General features: G+C 48.6%; 1 protein-coding gene across 1 annotated transcript in view; it reads right to left on the bottom strand.

Annotated features, from left to right (window-relative positions):
• Window positions 1–24135, bottom strand: part of ITGB5 (integrin subunit beta 5) — a 55970-nt gene that overhangs the window by 13335 nt on the left and 18500 nt on the right. Inside the window, exons 5-10 of the mRNA XM_084208971.1 lie at window positions 22722–22890; window positions 16698–16859; window positions 15159–15254; window positions 14039–14128; window positions 11456–11590; window positions 8787–9216 (exon numbers count right to left, since the gene is read on the bottom strand). Of these exons, the coding sequence (XP_084065097.1) occupies window positions 8787–9216; window positions 11456–11590; window positions 14039–14128; window positions 15159–15254; window positions 16698–16859; window positions 22722–22890 (1082 nt within the window). The remainder of the gene's footprint in view (window positions 1–8786; window positions 9217–11455; window positions 11591–14038; window positions 14129–15158; window positions 15255–16697; window positions 16860–22721; window positions 22891–24135) is intronic.

The following is a 24135-nucleotide window of genomic DNA, read 5'->3' as shown; positions in this document are numbered from 1 at the left end:
CCTCTGGTTGCAACCCACACGTTTTGCCACTTTAAGAGCAGAGCCCCAAAGACAGAGCTCTGGCTCCCATAAAGATGTCAAAGACATCACTCCTGTATTCTTTAATTCTGCCCGGGCATTTAATGCCTCATTAGCATTGCATTCACACTTGCTAAAGGTCCGCTCAGGGACAAGGAGAAACTGCAGTGAAAGGAGGCAGGAACAGCAGCGCTCTGTGCTGGTTGGCCTCAAGGAGCTGCTGCCAGATTTGGGGAGAGCTGCAAGGCTTGGACAGCAATAAGAGCCTGGGCAGGGAGAAAAGAGGGGTAACAAAGGGCAGCTTTGCCCTTTCGTGCCAGGAATAGAGACTCTGGGAGAGCAGTACTCCACACACTGGGGAGAGAATGTCCAGCCCACTTGCTGTTTCAGTGAAATGCCAACACAAAGCCCTGGTGTGAGCAAGGTGGGGCAGGCAGGGTATGCCTGCTGCCAGGAACACCAAGGAATAAACACAGCACTGAGCACTAACACAAATGGAACCATCATTTGTGCTCCTGTGAGAAATCCATGCAAAGGTTATCAAATATCTCAAGTTGGAAGGGACCCATTAGGACCACAGAGTCCAACTTCACAATAATCAATAATATTTACCAGGTTACAATGTAATGCTAATGCCTGGTGGTGTAATAAAAAATACTGCATTTAACTGCTGTGAAAGAAATCTAGAGGAGCATATCCATGGGGCACAGAGCATTCTGGCTAAGAACCATCCACCTGCACTGACCTGCAGCCACCTCTGACCTGAAGCACAGCACGGGGGTCCTTAGCAGTGCAATTAGAGAAAGGACCAGGCATTTTTACATTGCAGCCACAGGCACTGGCCATGCTTTCACAGGTCACAGCCAGCAGACAAGGGTCACCCCATGCTGTTTGTCCCAGCCCAGAGGCCATTTGAACTCTGGGATCTTCAGCCTTTTGAACAGGCATGGAGCAGGATGGGGAGCAGGATGGAGAGGCACATGCTCTTGGAGGACAGGGGCACATGACTCAATATTAAACTGAAAAGAGAAGAGAAACCAGGTTAAAGGGAAAAAATAAATTCTGAGAGGAAAAGAAGAAGAGAGAGATTAGGGAAGAATGGAAATGATGCTCTGGGAGGAAGCAGTTTCAGGAGCCGCCCACGGACTGGAGATGTGAGTAAACACATGCACTGAGTCAGCCCCATGCTCCTCCAAAAGGCTACTGAGGATCCGTGTGCCAGACTTCATGAAGATGAAATTTGGAATGCAAACACCTCCCACATGGCTCTCAGCCCCTCTCTGCACTGGGACTATGAGCCACAGCTCCTGGAGATGAGCACACCCAGACCACCACGGGACACCCTGCTGAACTTAGTCCTGGCTTATGCTCAGGGGCCCTTTGACTACAAGTTAAAATCAAACACTTCTACAGAGGAATGCTACTGCCAGCCAGCCACTCACACAACCCTAGTGTGGAATCTCTCTACAGCCTTTCAAATCATCTGGGAGCTCAGGACTGGGTGTCTCTGCCCTCAAATAAGCTTTCCCTGCACAGAAGGTGCCACCCTGGCACAGTGGGGACATGATGCAAGCACAGAGCACTGCAGGCTGCCCACACCCTTAGGTGAGCGTGTCCCACACATGTCCCTGTAGTGTCTGCTCCTCTTCACACTGTGTGAAGAGCAGACTTTCTCAATGACACTCCACACTAAAGGCTGAGAGGTTTCAAGTGTTGCTCTCAGAGCCCACTGCTGTCTGGCAGAGCATGGCCAGACCCAAGGCACCACGGGAAGCAGCCCGGGTTGACCCCAGGGCTCAGACACCAGCTCTTGTGGCCAGAACAAGGCCTAAAAGCCAGCATCCCACATGTGTCAGCAGCAGCAGGCACCTCCACAGCTCCTTCCTCACCTGTGGAAATGTTTTCTCAATCACTGCTTGAGCAATCACATTCTGCTGCTCCAAAATGTTGCAACAGCACGGCAGCCCCACACTCTACAGGAGGGCAAGCAGGAATACCAACAGTTCAACAGCTGGCCTAAGAAAAAGTCTGGTTTATAGAAACACACATTAAAAAAAAGGCGGCATTTTTCTTGGTTTGGGACTTAGACATTGCCAAATGACACTGGACACACAGCCAAACGGCAATTGTGGGGAGCTTGTAAGCAGGGCAGGAATGGCATCAGCCCGAGCAGGAGGAGGATGGATTCAGTTGACTGCTCTTCCCCATCACAGTTCTCAGCCCTGCCTGCTCCAGCTGACCTGGTCCTTGCTTGTTTTTTTAAGCTGACCCACTGGATTGGAATAAATGGAACTGACCAAAACCTTCCATTTCTTTACAGCAATCCATGTGATGAGAGTCAGAACAGCTTTGCAGTTTAATCCCAGAAAAAGAAGAGGACAGCAGAGGTGCCCCATTTGATTTGTTCCTTATTAAATATTTGTCTTACTGGAGCCAAACTGTTTCACAGCTGGAGGAGGGATGCAAGCTGGAGAGTAGATGCCCACCCAAGAGTGACACCAGGAACAGGTGCTCTGGCCTCAGTTCCTCACAGCTATGGGACACAGCAAATCAGAGGTTTATTTTTCCTTCTTATTCAGGGGGGTTATTTTGTTTTATCCATTTATTCTCTGACTTGCAGACATCTCAAGACAGGACCCTTGGCTGAGCAGCTCCTGCAGGTGATAAAAGCAAAGGCCAAATGGGAATGCACCAAGGAGAAAGGTCTTTAGGAAGCTCGAAGATAAACATGCAGTCTGAGTTTTGACCACATTTTAAAAGAGAGATGCAGCACCATCCCCTTCTTGTCTGTTCTGGGCATAAGGTCCCCTGGGCTCTGCAAGTGGCACTGTAGGCAAGAGACCTCAGGGTGCCTGAAACCAGGTTTGTGGGCTGCCAAGGACACCCTGTGCCCCACACAGTGTGACAACATAGACTGCTGTGTCTTCCGGCCCAGACTCCTCCTCCTACCCTACTGCTTGGAGGAAAAGGGGCATTTACAGTGCTACAACACCCTAATGATACAGGGCTTTGTTTCAGAGGACTTTACTTGGTTCTGCTCGCCCCAAACCACTCTCCCATGCCCTGCACCCTGACAGCACCCCCAGCCACTGACCCCTGTGCCCCCAACCTGCTGCTAATGACTGGGACTACTCACAAAGCAACTGGTACTGTGAGGTTACAGCACAGTGACCCAAGCTGACACTGCACCCTCTGTCACCAAAATAAGCCTCAAATATGCTGGGAGATGTGTGCTCCACATCCTCCTCCCACATGGGAAGCACTGAGGGATTGACCTGCAGGGCAGCTGCCCCAGGGAGGGAGCTGCATCTCCCTGCAGCTGCCTGGCTCACAGCTGCACTAGCACTTAGCAGCAGCCAAAGGATTATTTTTAACTTCCATATCTATATGGTCCTTTTGTCTCTCCCCTTCAGGTTCTCTTTTACTAAGCAGTGCTCAAAAAACCTACACAGAACAAGACTTGACGTGACTTAAGAGGAAACATTGCAGATGTGGTTTAGGCTCTCTTCCCCCTCTTCTTTCTGCCACAGGCCACCCTCTTCCCTTCTGGCAGGGGTACATTTGTCAAAAGCCACCCCATCTGCAGCACAACCACAGGCAGTGGGCACAAAGGAAGTTCTCCTTCCTCCCCAAACCACACTCAAACATCACCTGCACCTCAGAGGTTAACAAATCAAATGCTACCCATTTCTTTCTTAACAGTTGCTTCTGGTAAAAATTTAGGCATTAGGAATGAAAATAATTAAGATCCAAAATAAAATGCTGTTGTGTGTCTGAAAGATGTGGATCACCTTTATTCTCACATCTGAGCTTTCAGATACACACCAGCATCCTCCATCCAAGAGGCAGTTATTATTGCCACCCAGGATGGTAGCTTTATTCACCACTGGGAAGGGGAACATTGACTACAAAAGTCCATGCAAAAGGAAGTCTATTTCCAGATGATGTGTCCATGGGCACAGTGATTTGTATAGTAACAGATCCCATCCAAACCCCAGAGTGGAGATACCAGCGAGGGAATCAAACCCAAGTGCCACTCTCAAAGCATGGAGCTCTAATGCAGGACCAGAAACCAGGGCACTGGCACTGAGCCATCATCCCACTGGCTGTTAAATGCTTTATGGACAGGGTACAGTGAAAACAAATTGCAAAAGCATGAGTGAGGTTTCTAATTTGAGGCATGTTAAAACAAAACAAAACAAAAAAGCCTTATCTCCCTGGGCCTCAGAACAGGCTAAAACCTCCCTGAGCTTCCCTATTTACTAAAACCAAGAGAGGAAGCATTCAGAAGTAAATACTCAGGACCTGAATGAGCTCAGCAGTTTATGCAGTGGTTTCAGCAGGGCAGCTGGAGCCTCATCACACATCAGCTTGGCTACTCTCTGCAAAATAAACCCCCAATTTTCAATGAGCTGTCCCTTCCCACATCCCATCTCAGAAGTGATTCTGACACTTGCACATACTTGCAGATGTGACACCCGATGCTCTGTTGCTGATCTGAGTTTTCTGTGTCACTGGGAGCCCCGTGCTGGTAAGGGAGGCCAGATCAGCTCTTGTGCTCCAAGGCATCCCCATCGTGCTGTGCTTCAGCCAGCCACGACCTTTAGTCACCTTAACCAGTTCAGATACTCACAGCTACTCACAAGCTAGAGAGGCTATCTTCATTTACAGATGCAAAACTGTTTATAAGTCTGATTTATTGTCCAATTCTAAAAAAAAATGAAGAAGAGAAACCACAAAAGACCTGGTCCCCCAAAGCTGGACCACCATCAGTAGCTGCCGTGTTGCTCAGGCAGTATGGATTTTTGGGATGAGATCTTTTGTGTTTTAGGGGGAGAAATGGCTGCAGCATGACAAGTGCTCTTCTGTAATTAGTGATGTGCCTGTGCACAACCAGAGTCCTGAAGAGCACACAAATGACACTCACACAGGGAACTGGGGAACAGTGGTGGTGGGTAAGGGGATAGTTCTTTAGAGACCCATATGATGCCATATTACTCTGTGTCCCCCCCAGCCAAGAAAAAAATAGGTCTGGAGCAACTGAAACTAATGAAGCTTGGCCTCCAACAAGCCAGTCTTTCTTCATTAGAGGCAAATGTGTGATGCCCTTACTGGGGCCTCTCTTCCCTCCTGCCACCTTGTTTTATGGGACCTTCAGGAATGCAATTAGGGCAGAGATGTTTCCTCCTTTGTCAAAGTGCCTGGCAGGCAGCCAAGGAGTTCAAAAGCCTGTGGGCTGTGCAGCCAGCTGCCCCTTCCCCAGGCCAGCTGCAGGCAGGAGGGATTTCTGCCCCTCTCCCACAGCCACCCACATTTCAGAGTAGAGGGGACAGAGTGAAGTGTCGAAGATCTCAATGCAAAAGGCAACCTCTCCACCCAAAATAAAACTGGGAGTAAAGCATTTGAGGATTTGGGAAGCCTCTGCCTGCTTTGTCAGAGCACAGTGCTACAGACAACCCAGCTGCATTTCTTTTCTAAGAACAGAACACTTGCGTAACCCATCCCCTATGGCCCTTCCAGTAGCTGGATTAATTGTTTGAAACAGCTACTCCAGAGCTGTTACCTGGACTTGGGGAGCAGCAGAACAAATGCCACTTATCAGTGACTAAGTGACATTGATTCTGAGTTGGATGCAACTTGAATTAACATTTACTTCACAGTATAAATTACTCCTTTTTCCCACTTCCCTCACAGATGCAGGAGGCATGTTAAACCTCCCACTAAGAGGAATTAAATCTTGCTGGTTCCTTAGATTCTTTCTCACCCAAAATCTGCTTCTCCACTTCATGAGGGGGTCTACATAAGGACTGGAGCCATAGACAACACTGTCTGCAGGCATCTCTCCTCTCAAATGCTGACAAAAATGAGGCTCCAGTATTTATAAATGGACTCAGGAATTAATTTCTTTTTTTCCTAGCCAAAGGACCAAATGCCAAGAGACAAGAAACAAATTCATTTCAGAGTATTTCAACCCCACTTGGCTTCTGCTGGGAATACAGGATGCCTGAGCATAACATGCCACCCATCCCTGTGCCATGGCAGAGACTCAATGGGGACAGCTTTACTACAGATCATAAAAGGAAGAAATGCCTGCACAGATTGGTGATGGGCTCATGCCACAGCCATGTAAGTGCAAAGCAGTTTGACTGAGTGGATTTTTACTTCTCAGCTCAAAAAACTGTGCTCTCCTCCTGGTGCCCCCCAGAACCTCAGCTCAGGTTGGACTGGCTGTCTTCTTATTGTCTCTGTCTGGGATGGGCACCCCAGGTTCATGGTATCACCTTGTTCAACAGCTGGGGCAGGTGTAAATGCATTTGATGGGGGACGCCACAGCCTGTGTGCTAAAACTGAGGCTGGGTTCCACTGCTCAAAGCACAGTCAGTCATCAGAAATGCACTGAGAGACAGTGACTGCCTTCTATGCAAACAGAGAATTCAAAGAGTATAAATAAAACTCTGGACAGCAGTGATGAGTTTCCCTCAGGGGTCCAAGACAAGAAACTCCCAAGCAAGGACAGAGACAATAATCTGCAGCAAAATCACAGCTCCCTACACTCTGCTTCTATGGTTTGTGCTTTAGCTAAAACCTGCTGGTCTCCCCCTGCACTCCTCCCAGAGAGTGACAGGCACAGGGATGACAGAGCCTTACAGGGACAGACACTGTGCCCAGAAAAAGACAGAGTGAGGGCAGGGTGTCATTTCACCCCCAGCAGGAACAAAAACAGCAACCAGCCACCACAGCAACTGCCCTGAGAATCAACCTGCTCCCAAGGCATCACCCAAACTCTTCTGGCATCCAAGTCTCCTTGTGCTACAGATGTTCAGTGCTGAGCTCAACACCTGGTCTTTTCTAAGAAGACCCCAGTTGTAGTGGGGAGAGAGTATGGTCTGCTGGAAGCCCCCAGTGATGTTTGTGTAGCAGAGGGCTGTTTTCTAGGGGCAGCCCTGGAAAATCCCAAGCCTCTTGGCCTGACAAAAAAAACACCTCAAAATGTTGTCACTGGCACAGCGCTTGCTACAATTCAGATTTAGCATCACAACTCATGCAGCCATGCCAGGCTCCATCCTATCCCTCAAGCAAAGAGCTTGCTTAGCCTCAGCCTACCCTTTGTTTTCTTTCATAGCCATAAAAAGGACTTTTAAATTACTTTAAAAATCTTCAGCAAATCCCAAACCAGCTATAATGTGCTTCCCAGCACCAGACATCCTCCACAGGGACAGAGGTAAGCAGGTGCAACAGAAGATACATAACTTTCCTGTGCAGCAGCAGAGCTCTAGCCCTCCTGCTGGAAAGGAAATTTGAGCAGAGGTGCGTCCTTCTCTTGCAGCAACTGCTACACCAGTAACTTACAACCTCTCTTTATAGCATTAAAGCCCTGCTTGCTTTTAAATATACTCCTTTGGGTGGGATGATGCTATCAAAGCAATGTGGTCTTCTGGAGAACTCCCAGGCAGTAATGCTCCTAATTACTTCACAGTTCAGTTTAATTTTTCCTCCGGTCTACCTTCAAACACTTTTTTTTTGTGCTAGCTCACCCATCTTTCCACTCATGCATCAGCAGGGAGAGTCCCACAGACCCCTCCAGTCTGGCCAGTCACTCTCAGAGTGGAACTGGCCTTTCCCACTGGATTCCAGCAGGGATCTCCAGAGCAATTCCAAATCCAGAGTATTGCCTGCCTCATCTTCAGTAGTGACAAAATCACTAGCCAGGCTACAGGAAAATTAACACAAACATCCTCTATCCGCCTAACAACACAATCGCCTCAAACAGTCAGAAACTTACAACCAAAGCTTATTGCCCCACTCTGAAATATGCAGGCCGAGATAAACAGCAGTGGAAAAAACACCACTTCCCTGGAGAAAACATAAAAAGTAACTATTTTTTCCAAGCTTACACTTGTTTGGAATTTTTGTCCAAGGTTTTCAGCTATGGAAATATTTTACTTGCTTGAAAGTGGGCAAATTTTAAAAAACAGCCCTTTGCCCTGATCCAACTGAGGGAATTATGTCTGAGGGCTAATCCAGGCAATTATGTTCAAGGTAAGTTATTTGACCTTGGACTGATGAGGTTTTAAAACCATTTTAGCAAACACAGCTAAATAACTCGTCTACCTTTGTTTAAGCAAAGCTGACTGGCTACAGCTTTCCCAGGGAACAACTTGCTTTCCCAGTGGGTGAAAAATCCATACATAAAACAACTTAAGGAATCTTTAATACAGCTTTTCTCTAATAAGTAACAGCCTGAAACACAATCTTTCCTTTCACCTGTGACACACCAGGGGATTACACCAAATACTTCATCTTTAAAAGAAGATTGTTTCTGCCTAGGCAAGGAAGGATGGCACACAAAGGGAAAATCCAAAGTATGACAACACCAAAAAAGCCTCAGGGGATTCAAGCCAGCGCTGGTTTACTCTTTCCTAGGGAAATACATCAGCGTGCAAGAGATGTGCATAGTTACATCAAAATAACAACGCCAAAGCCAAGATTCCGCTCATCTCTGTGGGACGCAGGCAGCAGACAAACCTGCAGGGAGACAGCCTTTGACTCCAGCGCTGGAAACCCAGTTCTGATGAGGATAAGGCAATTTTTGCTCTTAATGATCTGTGGATGCCTCTAAACCTCTCCCTCCTCGTTCCCACAAGAAAAAGAAAGGGAGCACAGACTCCTCCAGAAACAGGGCAGATTCCCTGCACGCTCCAGCCCCACCTCGGGGCAGCTTTCGCACTGCCACGACGCGGAGGGCCCAAGGGAGGGAAGGCTCCTACCTGAGCAGAGGACTCCCTTGTACCTGGCGCAGGAGAAGTCGTCGCACTCGCAGAAGGGCCCGTAGATGTTGCCGAACTCGCTCTCGTAGCACTGGCACTGGTTGCAGCTGCACTCGCCCCGGCCGCTGCACAGGGGCTTGCCCTCGGCCTCGCGGCACAGCGCGTGGTGCAGCTCGCCCATGGCGCCCTCCTGGCACTCGCAGCGGGCCCCCAGGTAGCCGGGCTCGCACTCGCACAGCCCGCAGGCGTAGGTGCCGTTGCCGCTGCATTTGCCGCTGGCGGGCGCGGCCCGGCCGGTGCAGCCGCACTGGCAGCTGTAGCTCACGGCCACCTCCAGCGTGTCCCGGAAGCCGGCCGGCTTGATGGTGAAGCTGTGGGACGCGTCCTCGGCCGGGCAGCTCCGCGCCTCCACAGCCACCTCGAAGGAAACCTGGGGGGAGATGGAAGGTGACGGGCACGGCCCCAAAGCAGCTGTCAGCGGTGCTCCCCGGCAGGGAACAGCAAAAGTGCTGGGGAAAATCCATGGAGCAATTCCAGGGATCGGGGCCCAGCTCGGTGTGTCAGAGCTTCGCTCCCAGGTGTGCAAAAAAAAACCCCAAACACTTGCACATCCAGCAAGGACGCCTGCGGCTCAATGCACCAACATCTGCCGGTCCCATGAGGGGCTGGGCATCCAAAGCATTTTAAAATTCTCTGTTGTCAGCCATGCACAGCGATTTTCCCCACCAGGCACCACTAGTTTCTGTGAAGTGGGAAGGAACCTGCCTATTCCCACGAAACAAACAGGGTAAAACTCTAGCAAATAACCCAATTTTCGTGCTGTTAAAAATAGAAAACTCTCTCAAAACAAGATCTGACCAGCACAGCGAAGAGCCCAAGGTGCCTGTAAGATCACGGATTTTGAAGGTTTTAGGGCACTCCTGATTTGCATGTGGAAATATCAATCAGCCCCACAGTCCCAAGCTTTTGGCATGCTGCTCACAGACCATTTTGAATGGATGCTTCTATCAAGCCTGGCCTCAGACGGGTTCTGCACATCATCAAATGGTTATACATCACACCCCTGCTTGTTTTATGTTGCTACAATCCAGTGTCAGGGATTTTCTCCTTGAGAAAACCAAGACCATACTTAGGTTGCTTGCTTAGCCCCTGATTTAATCCTGCTCTTTGTTAGGGCTGGTCAGCACTGCCCAGAGCTGCCAGTTAGCAAGGAGGATTAACCTTATTCCAAGGAAATGAGACCCTTTCCTAGGCCTCAGGAAGGAATGCTTTCTCTCTGGGGACATCTGGGGGTCACCTCAAGCTCTCACTGACTTCACAGTCCCACAGGTCAAGGAGTGATGTGCAGATGAAGACACAGCAGCCTTCCCTGGCAGGAGAGCTGCACCCCCAGGAAACCTCCCTTGACCCCCTCCCATTCCCAAGGCCTGAAGCAATTAGGATAGAAGCTCAAATTACAGGGGAGGAGATCAGAAGGCAAGCTAAGGGGATCAGGGTAATCCTGCTCCCTTTCACCCACTGACACCCACAGCCCCAGGACTAAGCCCTGGCAGATTAGGGTCCAGTGCCAGCATGATCCTCTTTGGGGAAATTTCCTTGGCAGGAGTCAAATCTCCTGAAAGCAGTGGGGCAGAAAGCAGCTGAAAAGAGGGGATGGAGGTACATGACCCCACAATCCTGTGGCATCTCTGCCCGTGCAGGCACCTTGACACTCAGGATGCCCCTAAAATGGAGCGGTGCCAGCGCCAGCTCCCTGCTGCACTCACGGCCAAGACCCTTTATGACACAAGCTGCAGCAGCTGGAGCCATCCCCCTGCTCCTGCTGAAACTGGGAGCCCAGGATCAACTACCAGATTGACCTGCTTCCTTGGGGGTTCAAGTTTTGCTGTAGGAACAAGGAGCTACAGGGATTGCTTTTACCTACCTATCCAAGACCCAGTAAATTCAGTTTAAAAAGCAAGGTCATTTCCCTGTTGAACATCTCACATGATCCTTATTTGGTGAGGTAAAACTCCAGCTACTGTTGACTCTTTCAAACTATTTTTATAAGTCACAGCACTGAGAGCCCTGAGGTATGTTTGCAGAGTCACTCTTGTCAAATAAGGCAATCAGGCTGCTAATGAACCCACACCCAGCAAAAGTCTGAAGAAAGGGAGGAGATTCCCCATTGACCTGAGCCCCCCTGCCCTAGCCCTACAGCCCAGCAACACGTTTATCTGCATCAACACTCAATTTAAACAAGCAATGCTTAGCTTCACTGCTTTTTAAAAAGCACAGGATGGATTATGCCATGTTAATATTTATTTCAATCTATGCTGCCATCCTATAACCTAGGAACTGAACATAGAGGAGGAAGGTTGCTGCCTATGGAATTTCACCGGTGAGAGTGTGATGTGAATATCTGTGAATAAGGGAAAAAAGCCCATTTTTGACTATTGCATCCCACTCCCTTTAGCTCAGTACTGTAGACAAGGATGCCTTTCTCTTTCCTCACAGCTCACCTTGGACTGACCTGCACCATCCAGAACTACTTCTAGAAGGGCTACTCTCTGTGGGTTTCTATATCATCATGAGGAATGCAGAGGAAAATGAGCAAAACTGTGTTTTATTGCCCAGGACCACTCAGGTGAAAGAGCCTCTCCAGGGAACAGATTAAAAGGCAGACTCACCGTATCTCCAATTTTGAGGTCCCCACACTTCCTGAGTCCAGGATAGGACAACCCATCCTGGCATGTGGCCGTGAAGGTCAAGCCAATGTCCTCAGGGCTGTCCCAGACTGTGAGCTCCACCTTGGACCGAATACTCTGGAAACACAATAGGAAAGCAAACCATCAAGCTCCCAAAAGACAGAAGGGTTTCTTCTGCTTTAGTATCTTCTCCTGCTGTTTCAGAGGGTGGGTAGGACATCTCTGCACCTATATGAAAAAAAATCCCCCCTGCACACACCCATTGACATTTGAGTTTGACTCAACCAGCCCAGAAGAGTTCTGATGATCACAACTAGATTCACAGGGAGCTGCCTGCCACCCCTGCAGGGTGTAATGGACACTGCAGCCAGCACTGGGTGCACAAGACAAAGAAGAAAACCTTCTTGACCAGAAACAGACTATCTCTGAATTGTTGAAGGTCAGAGCTTTCTGTGCACATCTGCACCTTCTGCTCCCCATAACCCAGCTCCTGAGCAAGGTGCAAAGCCTGATTCTCCACTGGCAGCTGTCCTACAATGTCTGTTGTGCAGCACAGAGAAGATGTGAAACTGCACTAACTCTGTCCTGCTTTCTTCATTTCACCCAACTAGTCAGAAAAATGTATTCTCCCTCTTACAAGAAAAAGCTGAACAAAAAACACCCTTTCTTAAGTGTTAGCTGGAAACAGCACCATGGGAAAAAATGAATGAAAAATCTCTTTCTATGAAAAAACATTTCAAAGTGAAGAGCATTTTCCATCTGTGAGGTTTTGGTGTGCTTCTACCTCTTTCTTCTGCTTCTCAACTCTCTGCCCTGCTGCATGCACAGACTTTTTAAGTCACACCAAAATTAAGTTTATAAATATTCATTTGGAATGACATTGTTTTGTTTAATTCTTCCAATGGCTGGAACTGATTTTCATACCAGTGGTGTCCAAAAATGACAAAGTTTTTCAAAATGGAGCTTTCTGCACAAATATGGTTATTATCCAAAGCCAGCTTCCAGCTCCATCCCTCTTCCCCTTGTCCCCAGCCCTCACCAAAGAGGCCAGATTAAGGAAAAGGGCTAATTCAGACCTCTTGCCAGTACATGTGATGACAAAAGCAGGGTTCACATGCCAGAAAAGAGCCAATGCTTCTAGAAATGGACAGAAAATAAATGAGTTTTGGCCGGGTGAATCTAAACAGTCCTTGAGGAAAGAAAGGAATAATTCCCATCTCTCTACTGTAATAGAGAGGCTGTTCATGGGGTAACAACTGGGACCACATGGAGCATCCATTGCCTGTGGGCTGAACACTGCGTGTGCCAATTACCAATTAATCTGTGGATGCTGCTCTGCCCAAATCATCCTGTAGAAATTAGCTGCTACACTGATATGCTCCCCTGTCTCCTTTCCCAGAGCATCCCATCAGTAGCATGGCAGAAAACAGGACACCAGGCCAAGCCTCAGTATGGCCTTGCACAGGCTCATCCTATCTCCCTACACAGATGCCAAATCCTCTTATTAGCCCTGTATAGTCCTGCTGTTACCCTAAATGCAGTGCCATTATTATCAGTCCTTTGACACTGCTACACACTGGTGTCTTCTGACAACACCACAGCCACCGCAGAGGGCAACTGGCAGTTCAACAAGAAATACTCCCAGGACCTGCCTGGATTTGGTTTAGAAAGTGCTTCTTAAACCAGCATCCCATTTGCTCTCATCAGTCCAAACCCAGCCCTGTGTCTGGGCACAGCCTCCCATGAGCTTTTCCATCTCCCAGGTATCTTGAGATTTGGGGGAAGGGCAGGGAGAAAGCAGTCCCTGTTCTCTTTTGCTTCACACCTGGTGGGATGAGGGAGAGGGGACAGCATGCTGGGCAGATGAAAAGGGAGATGGAAGATGAAGAGATGAGGAAAAGCTATCTTGAGGTAATGTAAGCCCTGAGCAAGTCTGATGTGTGCATCAGTGAGGGGAAGCAGATGAGAGAGAATCAGAGATGGACAAAACACTGAAGGAAAGGGACTAAGCCCAGGCCCAGAACATCAGCCATTGCCACCCCACAGGAGAAGACAGTCCCTGTTTGCAGATGAAGGATTTCTCCAGGCTCAGACTTTCCTTTGCACAGGGAATAAAAAAAGGTTCACTTCCATTTGGGAAACAGAATTTTAGCCATCTCCTTCAGTGAGAATTTCCTCCATCATTTCAGGAAAAAAAACAAAGCTACCAAGAGGAGACGGGCTGGGTGGGCGCCAGGTTTCCAGTGGCCCCGAGCTGACCATGGCACAGGTGGGTGCTCTGAGAGAGATCTCTTTTAGATGAGGACTGTGTTTTGTGGGTAATTCTGCACACAAGAGACATCAGGTGAAATTTCTGCTGTCCCACAGGCTCTCTTGGGTATCTATACTTCTCATCCTCCCCACACACCTTGTTTCCCCCCCCAGGGTGGACATCCCAGCTCCAGCAGTGTGGAGAGGACAGGGGAGGGAGGCAGCCAAGCTAGGTAGAGCTCACTGGGGGAAGCCGAGCTGGCCAAGCTCTTAGCCGTTCTCACTTCAGCAGCTGTGGTATTAAAATGCACTTACGTTGTAGGCTTTGACAATCAGCTCAATGATATTCTTGGAATCTTTGTGCAAAATCTCCACCGTTGTTCCAGGGATCAAAGTGGTAAAGTTCTTATTAAAAAAAAAAAAAAAAAAAAAAGAAAAATTAAAATGTTGAGGTGCATAGAGAAAAGCAGAGGATGAGGAGGGATTGACCCCATGCCAGGGACACAGGCCACACACACTGCCCCATCACCCAGTGGTGTACATGGTATATTTTGGCTCCAGTTAATGCAGAACTTTCAAAAGTAAAGCATTGCTAATGAAGCATGTCAAATATTAAACAAAGCTCATGGCCATGGGTCAGGAACAAACATACCTGGCTCAGCTGCTGGGGGGGGCAAGACCCAGCCACTGTGCACTCAGGAAAGCTGGCACTGCAGGGAGGGAGGGGCGGCTGTCCCGACTTCCCTCCCAACCCTGAGCATCCCCAGGAGAGGGGGTGGAGAACCAGCTCAGCCTTCCCACTCCTCATGGGCGAACAGCAGCATCCCCACCATAGCAACAGGGCTGCTTGTTGTTCCTGCTTGAGCCTCGAGGGCCTCGGCAGAGGTTTCCAAAAGCATCCCCGCCTGAAACACCTCCCCTGCATCCTGAGAGCGGCAAAACCCCGCAGGGCAGCTCTAGACACAGGTTGGACTTTGTGCCTTGGGTCAACTTTCCTTTTGAAAGGGAGAGCAGGAATGGCAGGAGAGTTCAAATTGTGTGTGGCACTTCAGGGCCCTGGACTCCGTGATGGAAAAACACAGCTGGGCAGAAACGCTGTGCATGATTAGGTAATGGGATTAAGTCACTGCAGAATGGGCCGAGCAGGTTTCTGCTCTCTGGCACGCTGCACGCTGGCAGCCATCCGAACATCCCGATTAACATGGACTCTATTTTAGCTCTTCACATGCTCACTAACACACTAAGAAGCTTTAGGGCTTTCTGCTGAAAGGACCAGCAGGGCTGAGCCTTGCCTGGCTGCACTGGCCACATGCATGCACCCTTATCACTGCACACGTTTGCCACTGCACACACACGTTTGCAGCTGTCTCCACTCCCCAGGGTCTCCAGAAGCGTTTCACTCTCCCCCCAGCTCAGGCAACTTGGCAGCACTTACCTTGTAGAGGATGTAATGACTTTTTGTAACAGCAAAAATCAGGTGGATGTTGTTTTCAGCAAGTTTCTCCCCAAGAAGTGCCAGGGAAGGATAATCCTAGGGGGAAAAAGCCAGGCAGGAAGACTGGTGGGTAACACAGAAACAAAGACTAATTTCATTGCTCTTCGTTTCCCAATAGCAAAATTCATTCCAGACACATGGCGTGTTTTGTTGTGGGATGAAGTCCCTGATGTACCAGCACAAACCCAACTGAAATAGTAGAAATCTGTTAAATATTTCTACAGCACTGCTCACTAAAATGCATGACTGACAACACCACTAGCCACAGCAATACTCAAAACACAGGGTTATTTCTTTCCACTTCCTGTTTTGCCATTAGCACATGCACATGTGCTAATGGCTGCTACCTCAAGGGATACGAGGTAGGGAGATCTAGAACTACAGAAAGTGGAAATATATCAATCTTTTTTCTCCCAAAGCAGAAACATCCATTGCCTGTTCCTTCTGCATACTGGGACCATAAAGAGATTACAATAAACTCTTTAATTCTGCAGATTTCCCAGGCAGAGAGGATGGCAGGGAGACACTGCTCTAGCAACAAAATAACGAACCAGGGCTCAGTTTCTAGAGACCAGCTTGAGTTCAAAACTCCCACCTGCTTCTGAAGTGCTGTCCTTGGAAAAAACCATCTCATTTACTTGAAGACTGGAGGGCTGATTGAGAGCCTCTGAGATTGAAACATGGAAAACCAAGGCAGCATCTCCATGCCATCTTCTCAGCATTTACTCCACATAAGGGGGCTAGTTTGGGGACTGTGCTCCCTTACGTATACATCCACTTGGTAGGACTGCACAGGGGGCTCCACTGTAGAGCCCAGCTTCTGACCCTAACACAGCCACCCAGATTCCTCTCCCCTCACAGGGTGACATTCAGGAACAAAAATCATAATTAGTGCATGTGATCTGCTGAATAAAGCAGAAGGATGGGATAATGAAGTGGCAGGCAAGTGCTCATTCATCCCAGAAGTTTCCTCCACTGAGTTCAACTTTTAAAAAGGGCTAGTTTGCCTGTTTATTACTAAGACTTATGTTAGCATTGTGCTCAAAGGCTATGAATAAAAGCAGCATTCTGTTGTACTTGCCAGTGTAGTCACATCAAGGTAGATACACCCTTCTCAGGAAGAGTCCTCTGGACAGTCCTCAGACTCCACCCTCCTCAGACATATTTTAGAAAACAGATGACATATTCTGTTTCCTCTACACTTTGCAGGAAAAATGTAATGCTCTTCAGGACACCAAGTTACTTTTCCATACCTTGCGATGAGCTTTGAAGGAACTCACTAAGTCACCAACTCATTTTTGACCATCCTGGAAGCATTCACTCTGGGGGAATGCCCAAAGGAAGAGCAAATTTTAGCAGAAGCTGGGTTAAACCAGGCACTGCATTTGCCAGAAGCTGCTGGAGTAGGGGTTGGCTGGTGTCCAGAGAGGTCCACCAGCCCTCGAGGTCTCTGAAGACTGGGCCCCATGCCCCACTCACCAGCTGGCTGGACGCGCTGTACTCGTTGGCTTCATTCAGGTGGCACTGGCCATCGTGGGGCTGCACCAGCCCCCCCAGCTTCCCATCCAGGGCTATGTGGGGCACATCATCCGTGGTGAAGACCAGCAGGTGAGATGCCTCCTTACGCCAGCCGATCTTCTCCTGGGGGAAAGCAAACCCTGTGAGACAGCAGCCTGCCCCTGCCAAGCCCACGCTTCACCCCTCACCCTGCACATGGTCCCAGACACGTGCCTGGCCAGCAGCAGACCCATTAGCATTAATTAGGAGAGTACCATGCTGCTGTCCACCCATCCCTGGTACAAAAACAAAATGTCAGGAGCCCATCCAGCATTTCCCAGCATCTCCTTCCAACACACTTAATTTAAAAGGCATGAGGAGGTATGTGGACTGTCCACCAGACCTTCTCTGCCCAGATCCAAGAGTAAAAATTTCAGCTCTTTTATAGCCAAAGGAGACCTGCCAATTTTCTCCACACACATTTAATCTGACCTTGTTTCCTCAGCTCTGTGGAGCAGCCAACACAACAGCAAGAGCTGCAATATCCCCGCTCAGCATTTTCATTGCTGCCCACTCATAAAGGCTGTTTCTGAGCTGTGATGGACCAAGTGAGGTCCCTGCCTGAGGGGACTGGCTTTGGTGCAACCACACTCATGTCCAGGCACTCTGCCCTGATCCCCTTCTGCACACATCTCCGGAAGCCATGGTGCCTCTGCTATTTCATTGTACAGCTCTACACATGGCCCAGGCAGCTCCATCCCCCTGCACCACAGCCCAGGAGAGCAGGGGTACACACACAGCCAGAGCAGAGCAGGGACCTTTGGCACTGGTGCTAGCACTAATCCCACAACCACTCTGCACAGTGCTGCTCTGAGAAACTTCTGCCTATTTAAAAGCATGGTCATGTCAAGACACGCTGTCGTGGTCCCTACGAATGCACTGAGGCATCAAGCACAGCACATGAAGTGTCCTCTGACCCATCCTTGGTCCCTCTGTGCAAGGACCAGACATCATCATTGTCTTTGCAGGAAGAGAGATTCAAGGACAGGTTTGTTTTTAACTAAAGGGATAAACTCTAGATGACAAACATTTCCCTCCCATGAAGCTTCTCCAGGTTTCCAAGTTTTCATCAGCCCGGGAAGCAGATCTGTGCCTATAACAGCACATTGAAGCACTTTGTTGCAATGGAAGTGGAAAGAAACAGAGGTGCCTAACGGAAATTTTTGCAAACCACTGTGCTGCAGCAAACCCCCTCAGTGGCTGCTCCTGGTGCCAGGTCACTGCCAAGCTGGGTGAGCAGGGGTCTTGCTGCTGACCACACAGGGAGATCCTGCCATGGCACAGACTGGAGGCAGAAAGTCCCGTTGTCCGGAGCTTTAATTTGGGCTGGCCACACTGACCATCTGCCAGCAAAGACACTGCCCCACATTTTCCCTGCCCACACACTGCCAGCATCCTCTCCCTCCAGATCCTGGCTCAGAGTACCACCACACAAATCCTTTGGGAAAGCACAAGGGAAAAGCTGGGTCACTGATGGGAACATGGTGCAGGTGGAGATAACCAACTCCTCCAGAGTTACTGCTCAGCTTATTTAGCAAAACCCAAACTCTGCCCTGTTTACAGGAAGGTGCTGGCCGTTCCTATGGAAAGCAGTGGTGTGGGCAGGGCAGGAGGGCAGAGCAGGCAGAAGGGTGTAGAATCACATGTGCCAGTGCAATTTTCGCCTCCAAATGTGAGTCATAGCCCAAAGCCTGCTGATCTTTCCAATAAATATAACTCTTGCTTCAGGGACATTATTCTACAGTAGATTCCTTTTTCCTTCCAATTACAGAAGGTTTATTTTCTTTATTGACATTTTAAAGACCCTCATGATGCATATAAGGCCATAGGAAGAAATTTTGGCAACACACATCCTTAACCATGCACCAGCACGTTACAGTCCAGCTCAGGAAGCAATGAATACTTTTTGCTCTGGGAAGCAGGATTCATTCCTCTGAACTTACCCCACTGGACAAAGGGCTAAAACCTCATGCCAAAATGTAACTTCTTAAGAACTCAACCCAAAAGTGATTACAGCTCTAATAATGCAAGAGGCAGTTTTCAGTCTATTCAGCCACCAGACAGAAGCCCATCCAATTCACTTTTCTTTGAGTATCCAAAGCTGATTTCTTTTTAAATTATTAAGGCCAAGAAACTCCCAAAGAGATTAGAAGGATTAATCTGAGTTTCATTTCCTTAGAAATGTGCTGCCCACAAAGAAAAGGAGCTGCGTTCAAGCAGCAGTTACAAAGTCACTTCAGGGGTGCTGGTGCTGGTCACCTGCCTCCTAAGCCCACCTTTAAATCATGGGTTAAGAATTCCTTTGCAGACAAACTCTCCATGACTCCGACAAAATTTCCCACATAAACAATATCAAAACTGCTGTGGCTGCTCAGCTCAGGAACTCACTCCCAAAAAGCAATGAGCACCCACAGTCTCAGTGCCAATATCCAGGCACTGAAAGTATGTGATGCCTCAGAGCATCAAACCAGGGTGCCTTGGATGGGCTGGCTGAGCCAGTGCCGATCCCACACCAAAAAAAGCTGTAGACCTATGAGAAAAGCCCCCCAAGGAGGCTGGCATGCCAAGGAGCATCTCACACTGCCTCTGCCAGTGGCCTCAAGGCACTGGAAAATACAGCTCTTCAGCATGCAGTTTCCACTGAGAAACCCAGAGCAGCACTCCACTCTGCTTAAAGCAAATAACCAAGGAGAATTTCATTTATTTTTATTGGACTGGGATTGCTGAACAAAAAACCCGGCACTAATGCCTACCCTCTCATCTGGTTTTTGATCCATATAGGATAAGAAGGATTTTTAAAGCAGGGGTGGGACTGGACCCAAAGCAGAGTAACATGTTTCCACAGGGCTTGGGGTGCTATGGATCCTGCCCCTACTCCTACACCCAGCTGCAGTTGCCTTCTGTACCCCAAAAAACCAACTTGTCACTCCATACACCAATAGTGACTGGCAAAACTGCCACAGCTGCCTCAGCACAGCTCTCCAAATACTGTTGAAAAAGCAGCAAAGCCTGTATTTCCATGCCTGAAAAAATACCTACATTTATACTTTGGACACTGAATAAAAGCCAACGAATTGCCAAGACTCAGTTGCCAGGAGACCCCCCAGATTCATCAATTTGTCTAAAACCTCACCAGTTTTTCAGGTGCAGACCTTCTTGGAAGCAAGAAACAGATACAGGTGCAAGGCAAGTGTGTCTTAGGGATCAAAAGCCAAAACCTCCTTCACTTGGTATTGCTCTGAAAGGCAACTCAGTGTCTCCCAGATGCCTTGGTCTAGCAAGCACCAATCAAAACCATTCCAAAAGATGCTTTATTTTCCAATCTAGCATTATCTCCTCACTTCATCTTAGCATATAAGATCTGAAACTTACACATACCACCAAGCCATATGAGGCTTGCACTTAGAGAATGGCAGAAAACCAAAATACTGCAAATGGAAAATGTAATTACAGAAGGCTGATTAATATTCCTGGCATACTATTTTAGCATCAGAATAAAGGCTTATTGTCTCTGGCTCTTTCATTACCTCGAGAATAACATTTACCATATCTTCATCTTTCAGAAAGGAGCCAAACCCTGGGCCTGCTCCTTAGTCTCTGTTAGCTGTACAAACTTTCCCCATTCCTTGGGTTGAAGACCAGGCCAAAACATTACTTGACTGCTACAGATCCCTTAGGCAGCTCATGCAGAAGAAATGCTTGCTATGCATTCCAGTGTAAAACATCTAGTCAACACAGGAGGTATTGTTTCTGACACCTCAGAAGGGGAGGAGAAGGCCTTGTTTAGACACCATGGCTTGGAGACTGCGAGGCTCTGCTGTGCCATGACCTGCTCTGCCCTTGATGCTGAGCACAAAGGGGAACACACTGCCTGCCCCCAAGGCACAGGACTTTCTAGGTGATAACTACCCTGGAAAAAGCTGGAGCATGCCAGAGAGATGCAATGGGGTGCCACAGTAGGGATGAGGAAACCCACCTCAGAAATCACCAAGGTACCCATATGCTGCTCTCCTTGCATGGGAGGGGGAATAGATCCTGAGTTAACAGAAATTACTGTCTGCTTCTGGGGTTTTCATCCCCATGATACTCCATTAGTCACTGCAGGACAACAAACTCCATGCCAAGAACATCGTTGTCAGCAAGCTGCACTTCTCTGCCACCCCAGATGTCTGCAACCCTCACCCATCTCAGTGGCATTGAGTCTCACCATAACCCACAGCCACTGACCAGTCTGGGCCTTCACTTGGGGACCACAAAGGAAATTAAGCAATAAGTTCCCATTTTGACTATGGGACCAAACATCCTAATGTCAATCAGCTGCCTTGAAATTTTGCCTTTTTTAACTCTGGACAGACAGAATCTTTGCTGCTCATGGCTGTGATGAGGGGCAGCTGCTCTGCCAGAGCAAGGCACTGCCAATGCAGCATGAGTCATGGCACAGCCAGTTCTTCTGCCTTGCACACCAGGCCCACAGACTTCCTTTCCCACACCCAAGCTCCAGTAATTAATTAACTGCTGTGGCTGCAGAAATTCGCTGTCATGACCTGCCACATCATGCCAACAGTCACACATGTACACATGCTCACCTTTGCTCACCCTTCCTTGAGGGGGCTCATTCCTGAATTTAGATGGTACCAGCATCTAAATTCATCTGCTAAATTTAGAAGGGACCAGGCTGCGCATTCAAGAAGGACAGTTAAAGATTTTAGTCCTTAGCAACAATCTGAGACTTCCACAAGTTCAGAGGAAATATCTTGCAGGCCTCCTGCCTTCCACCAGCACCTCAGAAATGAGCCCTTGTGATACACAATGAAGTACTGCTGCACCATAGGGAAATATTTGCCTGTTTTTGCAGTAACATCGTGGAAGGGAGTGCAAAAACCCACATGGTGAATGGCACAACTGAGTCACCATCCTGAGCCATCCCTGCTCTAACCATGGGAGCCACCTCTCCAAAACTGAGAAGCACTTTATATCCAGACAGTTATTGGGAGCAGCACTGTAGCTGTGCCAACAACAATATCTGTGGGAAGATACCCCAGTGGGGCAGGTTCAGTCCTGCCAAGACCATGAAGCACAGCAAAGCCAACCCAGGCAAGGAAAGATCTGGCTTCCCACATGCCTGCAATCCATCGCTCCCACAGACCATTCCTACCTCCCAGCTCCCATAATTCAGACCCAGAAGAAAACATGCCCAACCAAAAGGACTAAGCAAGGCTGAAGCAAACACAAAGCAAATCACAGCAATAGGGGGAAAAGCAAATAGAACCACTCCTGATAAGCAGGGAAGCTCAGCCTAACATCAGAGTGGAGCAAACTTTCATTCATGACAAAGGGATATGGAGCAACCCAACTACTTGTTCCAGAAAGATCTTCAAGCAAGCATCTCCAAAAACCCTAAGGACATGGCTAACATGGCACCAAGCTAATGAACTCTGCTCCAGTTTTGCTGACAAAGAGGGAGAGAAGGCTATCAGCACCCAAAGCTGAGATCATCCCCCCACACACACAGAGGGAAAGTATGAGCAGCAGGAAGCAGCTCCAACCCTCAACACGGGTCTACTGCTGCAAGATGTGTTTGACACACCCTTGAAAAACACACTGAGCTGATGTGCAGTACTGCTGCACACAAGAGTATGTGACTCTGGAAGGATTCTGTCCCAGGTGCTCAGCACCAAAGGTCTAACTGTGTAATGCAATCTCAGCCCTAAATTTGCGTTTGCAAAAGCTCCATTTTTATCCCTTAAAACTAGATAAAGAATTAACCTTTTTTCCTATGCCTGCTTATCTACGGAAGCACACAAAAACAAAAGCCTCTACTTTTAAAAGCATTTTTCAGTTTCTCCAAGAAAAATTCAGTAGTTACTTCCATGAAATGGCAAACTGAAGCTTTGTCTTGGCTCAAGAACAGAGCAGAAGAAACCTCCAGAAATCAGAGCAACTCACCTTGCACACAGCAGCCTGCAAAATGGCATCGAAGCCGCCCTCTGGAGCATCTCGGTTGCGGGAAACTTTCTGTTTCTGGACCTCTTCGTTGAAACGGTCGACTTTATCCGTCAGGGACAGGAGGTGGCGGAAGCCAAAGGATGGGACACAGCTGGGGAACAGCTTATAACTGTGGAAAGAACAGGGGTGGTCAGCTGGGAGGAACCACACCCGCAGCCAAGAACTGCAGAAGCTCCCAGCTCTACCAGGTTGGTCTCTAAAGTTTTGTTCAGAGGGTTGGAATACTTTCGCAGTGCTTTGTATTTTGGACACTTCAATTTCTGGCTATTTCTCTACAAAACCTTGCAGTAGAGTCCATACTTTTTTCCTCTCAAGGGCTTTCAGAAGCTGAAGTTTCCAGAGATCCCACCAGGACTGAATATCTCTTTCCAAGTACCACGTGAGTGGAGAGTGAGCACCAGCCCACCCTGGGCCATGCAGCTCTGCAGTTTCAGCACTTAAAGTGGTTTTCACTGGGAATCTGCAGCCAAAGACGTGACCCAGTGACAGGAAAGCTGCATTTTGGCAGATCCACCCTCCCCAGCAGCCCAGGAAGGCCATGGCAGCCGTGTCCTACACCTGCAGAGCCTGTGGGCTGGTGTCAAAGGCCAGGAGCATCACTGCCAAGAACTAGCTTTCCCCTTTTCTGCGGTACAGATTTTCACTGTGTCATCCAGTTTTCCTGCCAGTACGAACCACCCTCTACCTACTGCACATCACCAGGCACCTGGCAATTGCCCAGTATGAGATGGAGTAATAACCAACACCAGCTCAAGCTTCCTCCCACTCTCCCTGCAAGCTGGTGAGCAAACACCATCTCTGCTTCCCAGGGTGCCACATCACCAGGCACCTGGCAATTGCCCAGTATGAGATGGAGTAATAACCAACACCAGCTCAAGCTTCCTCCCACTCTCCCTGCAAGCTGGTGAGCAAACACCATCTCTGCTTCCCAGGGTGCCACCCGAGCAGAAGGGTGGGAGGGGCACCCTAAGGCAGAGAAATGTCTTGGCAGGCTACCAGGAAACCTTTTTTTCCCATACAAAACCATGAGAAGGCAGTTTTGGTGCTCACCTGGAGAGCTCAGCAGAGCTCCAGTGGCATGGGAAATCAGTGAGTGTGTGCAGGAGAGAGGGATGGGAAGGGTTAAGAAGAAATGTGTTTAAAAAGGAGTTGGCCTGGCACTAATTCACTCTTATCTTTAAACATATAACCCACTGTACAATTAAGAGCTTCTGCTGACACATGACCCACTATGTATAAGTTGCAAGAGACTTTTTACACAAAGGAGTATTTAAAATTTACCATCACTGAGAACTCAAATTCCTCACAAGGGACCCCAAAGCAGGGATTTCCATACAAACACACACACCCCTAA

Source organism: Fringilla coelebs, assembly GCF_963513975.1.
Source record: "Fringilla coelebs genome assembly, chromosome: 7".
Classification (NCBI taxonomy): Eukaryota; Metazoa; Chordata; class Aves; order Passeriformes; family Fringillidae; genus Fringilla; species Fringilla coelebs.
This window is presented reverse-complemented; position numbering and strand designations above follow the sequence as displayed.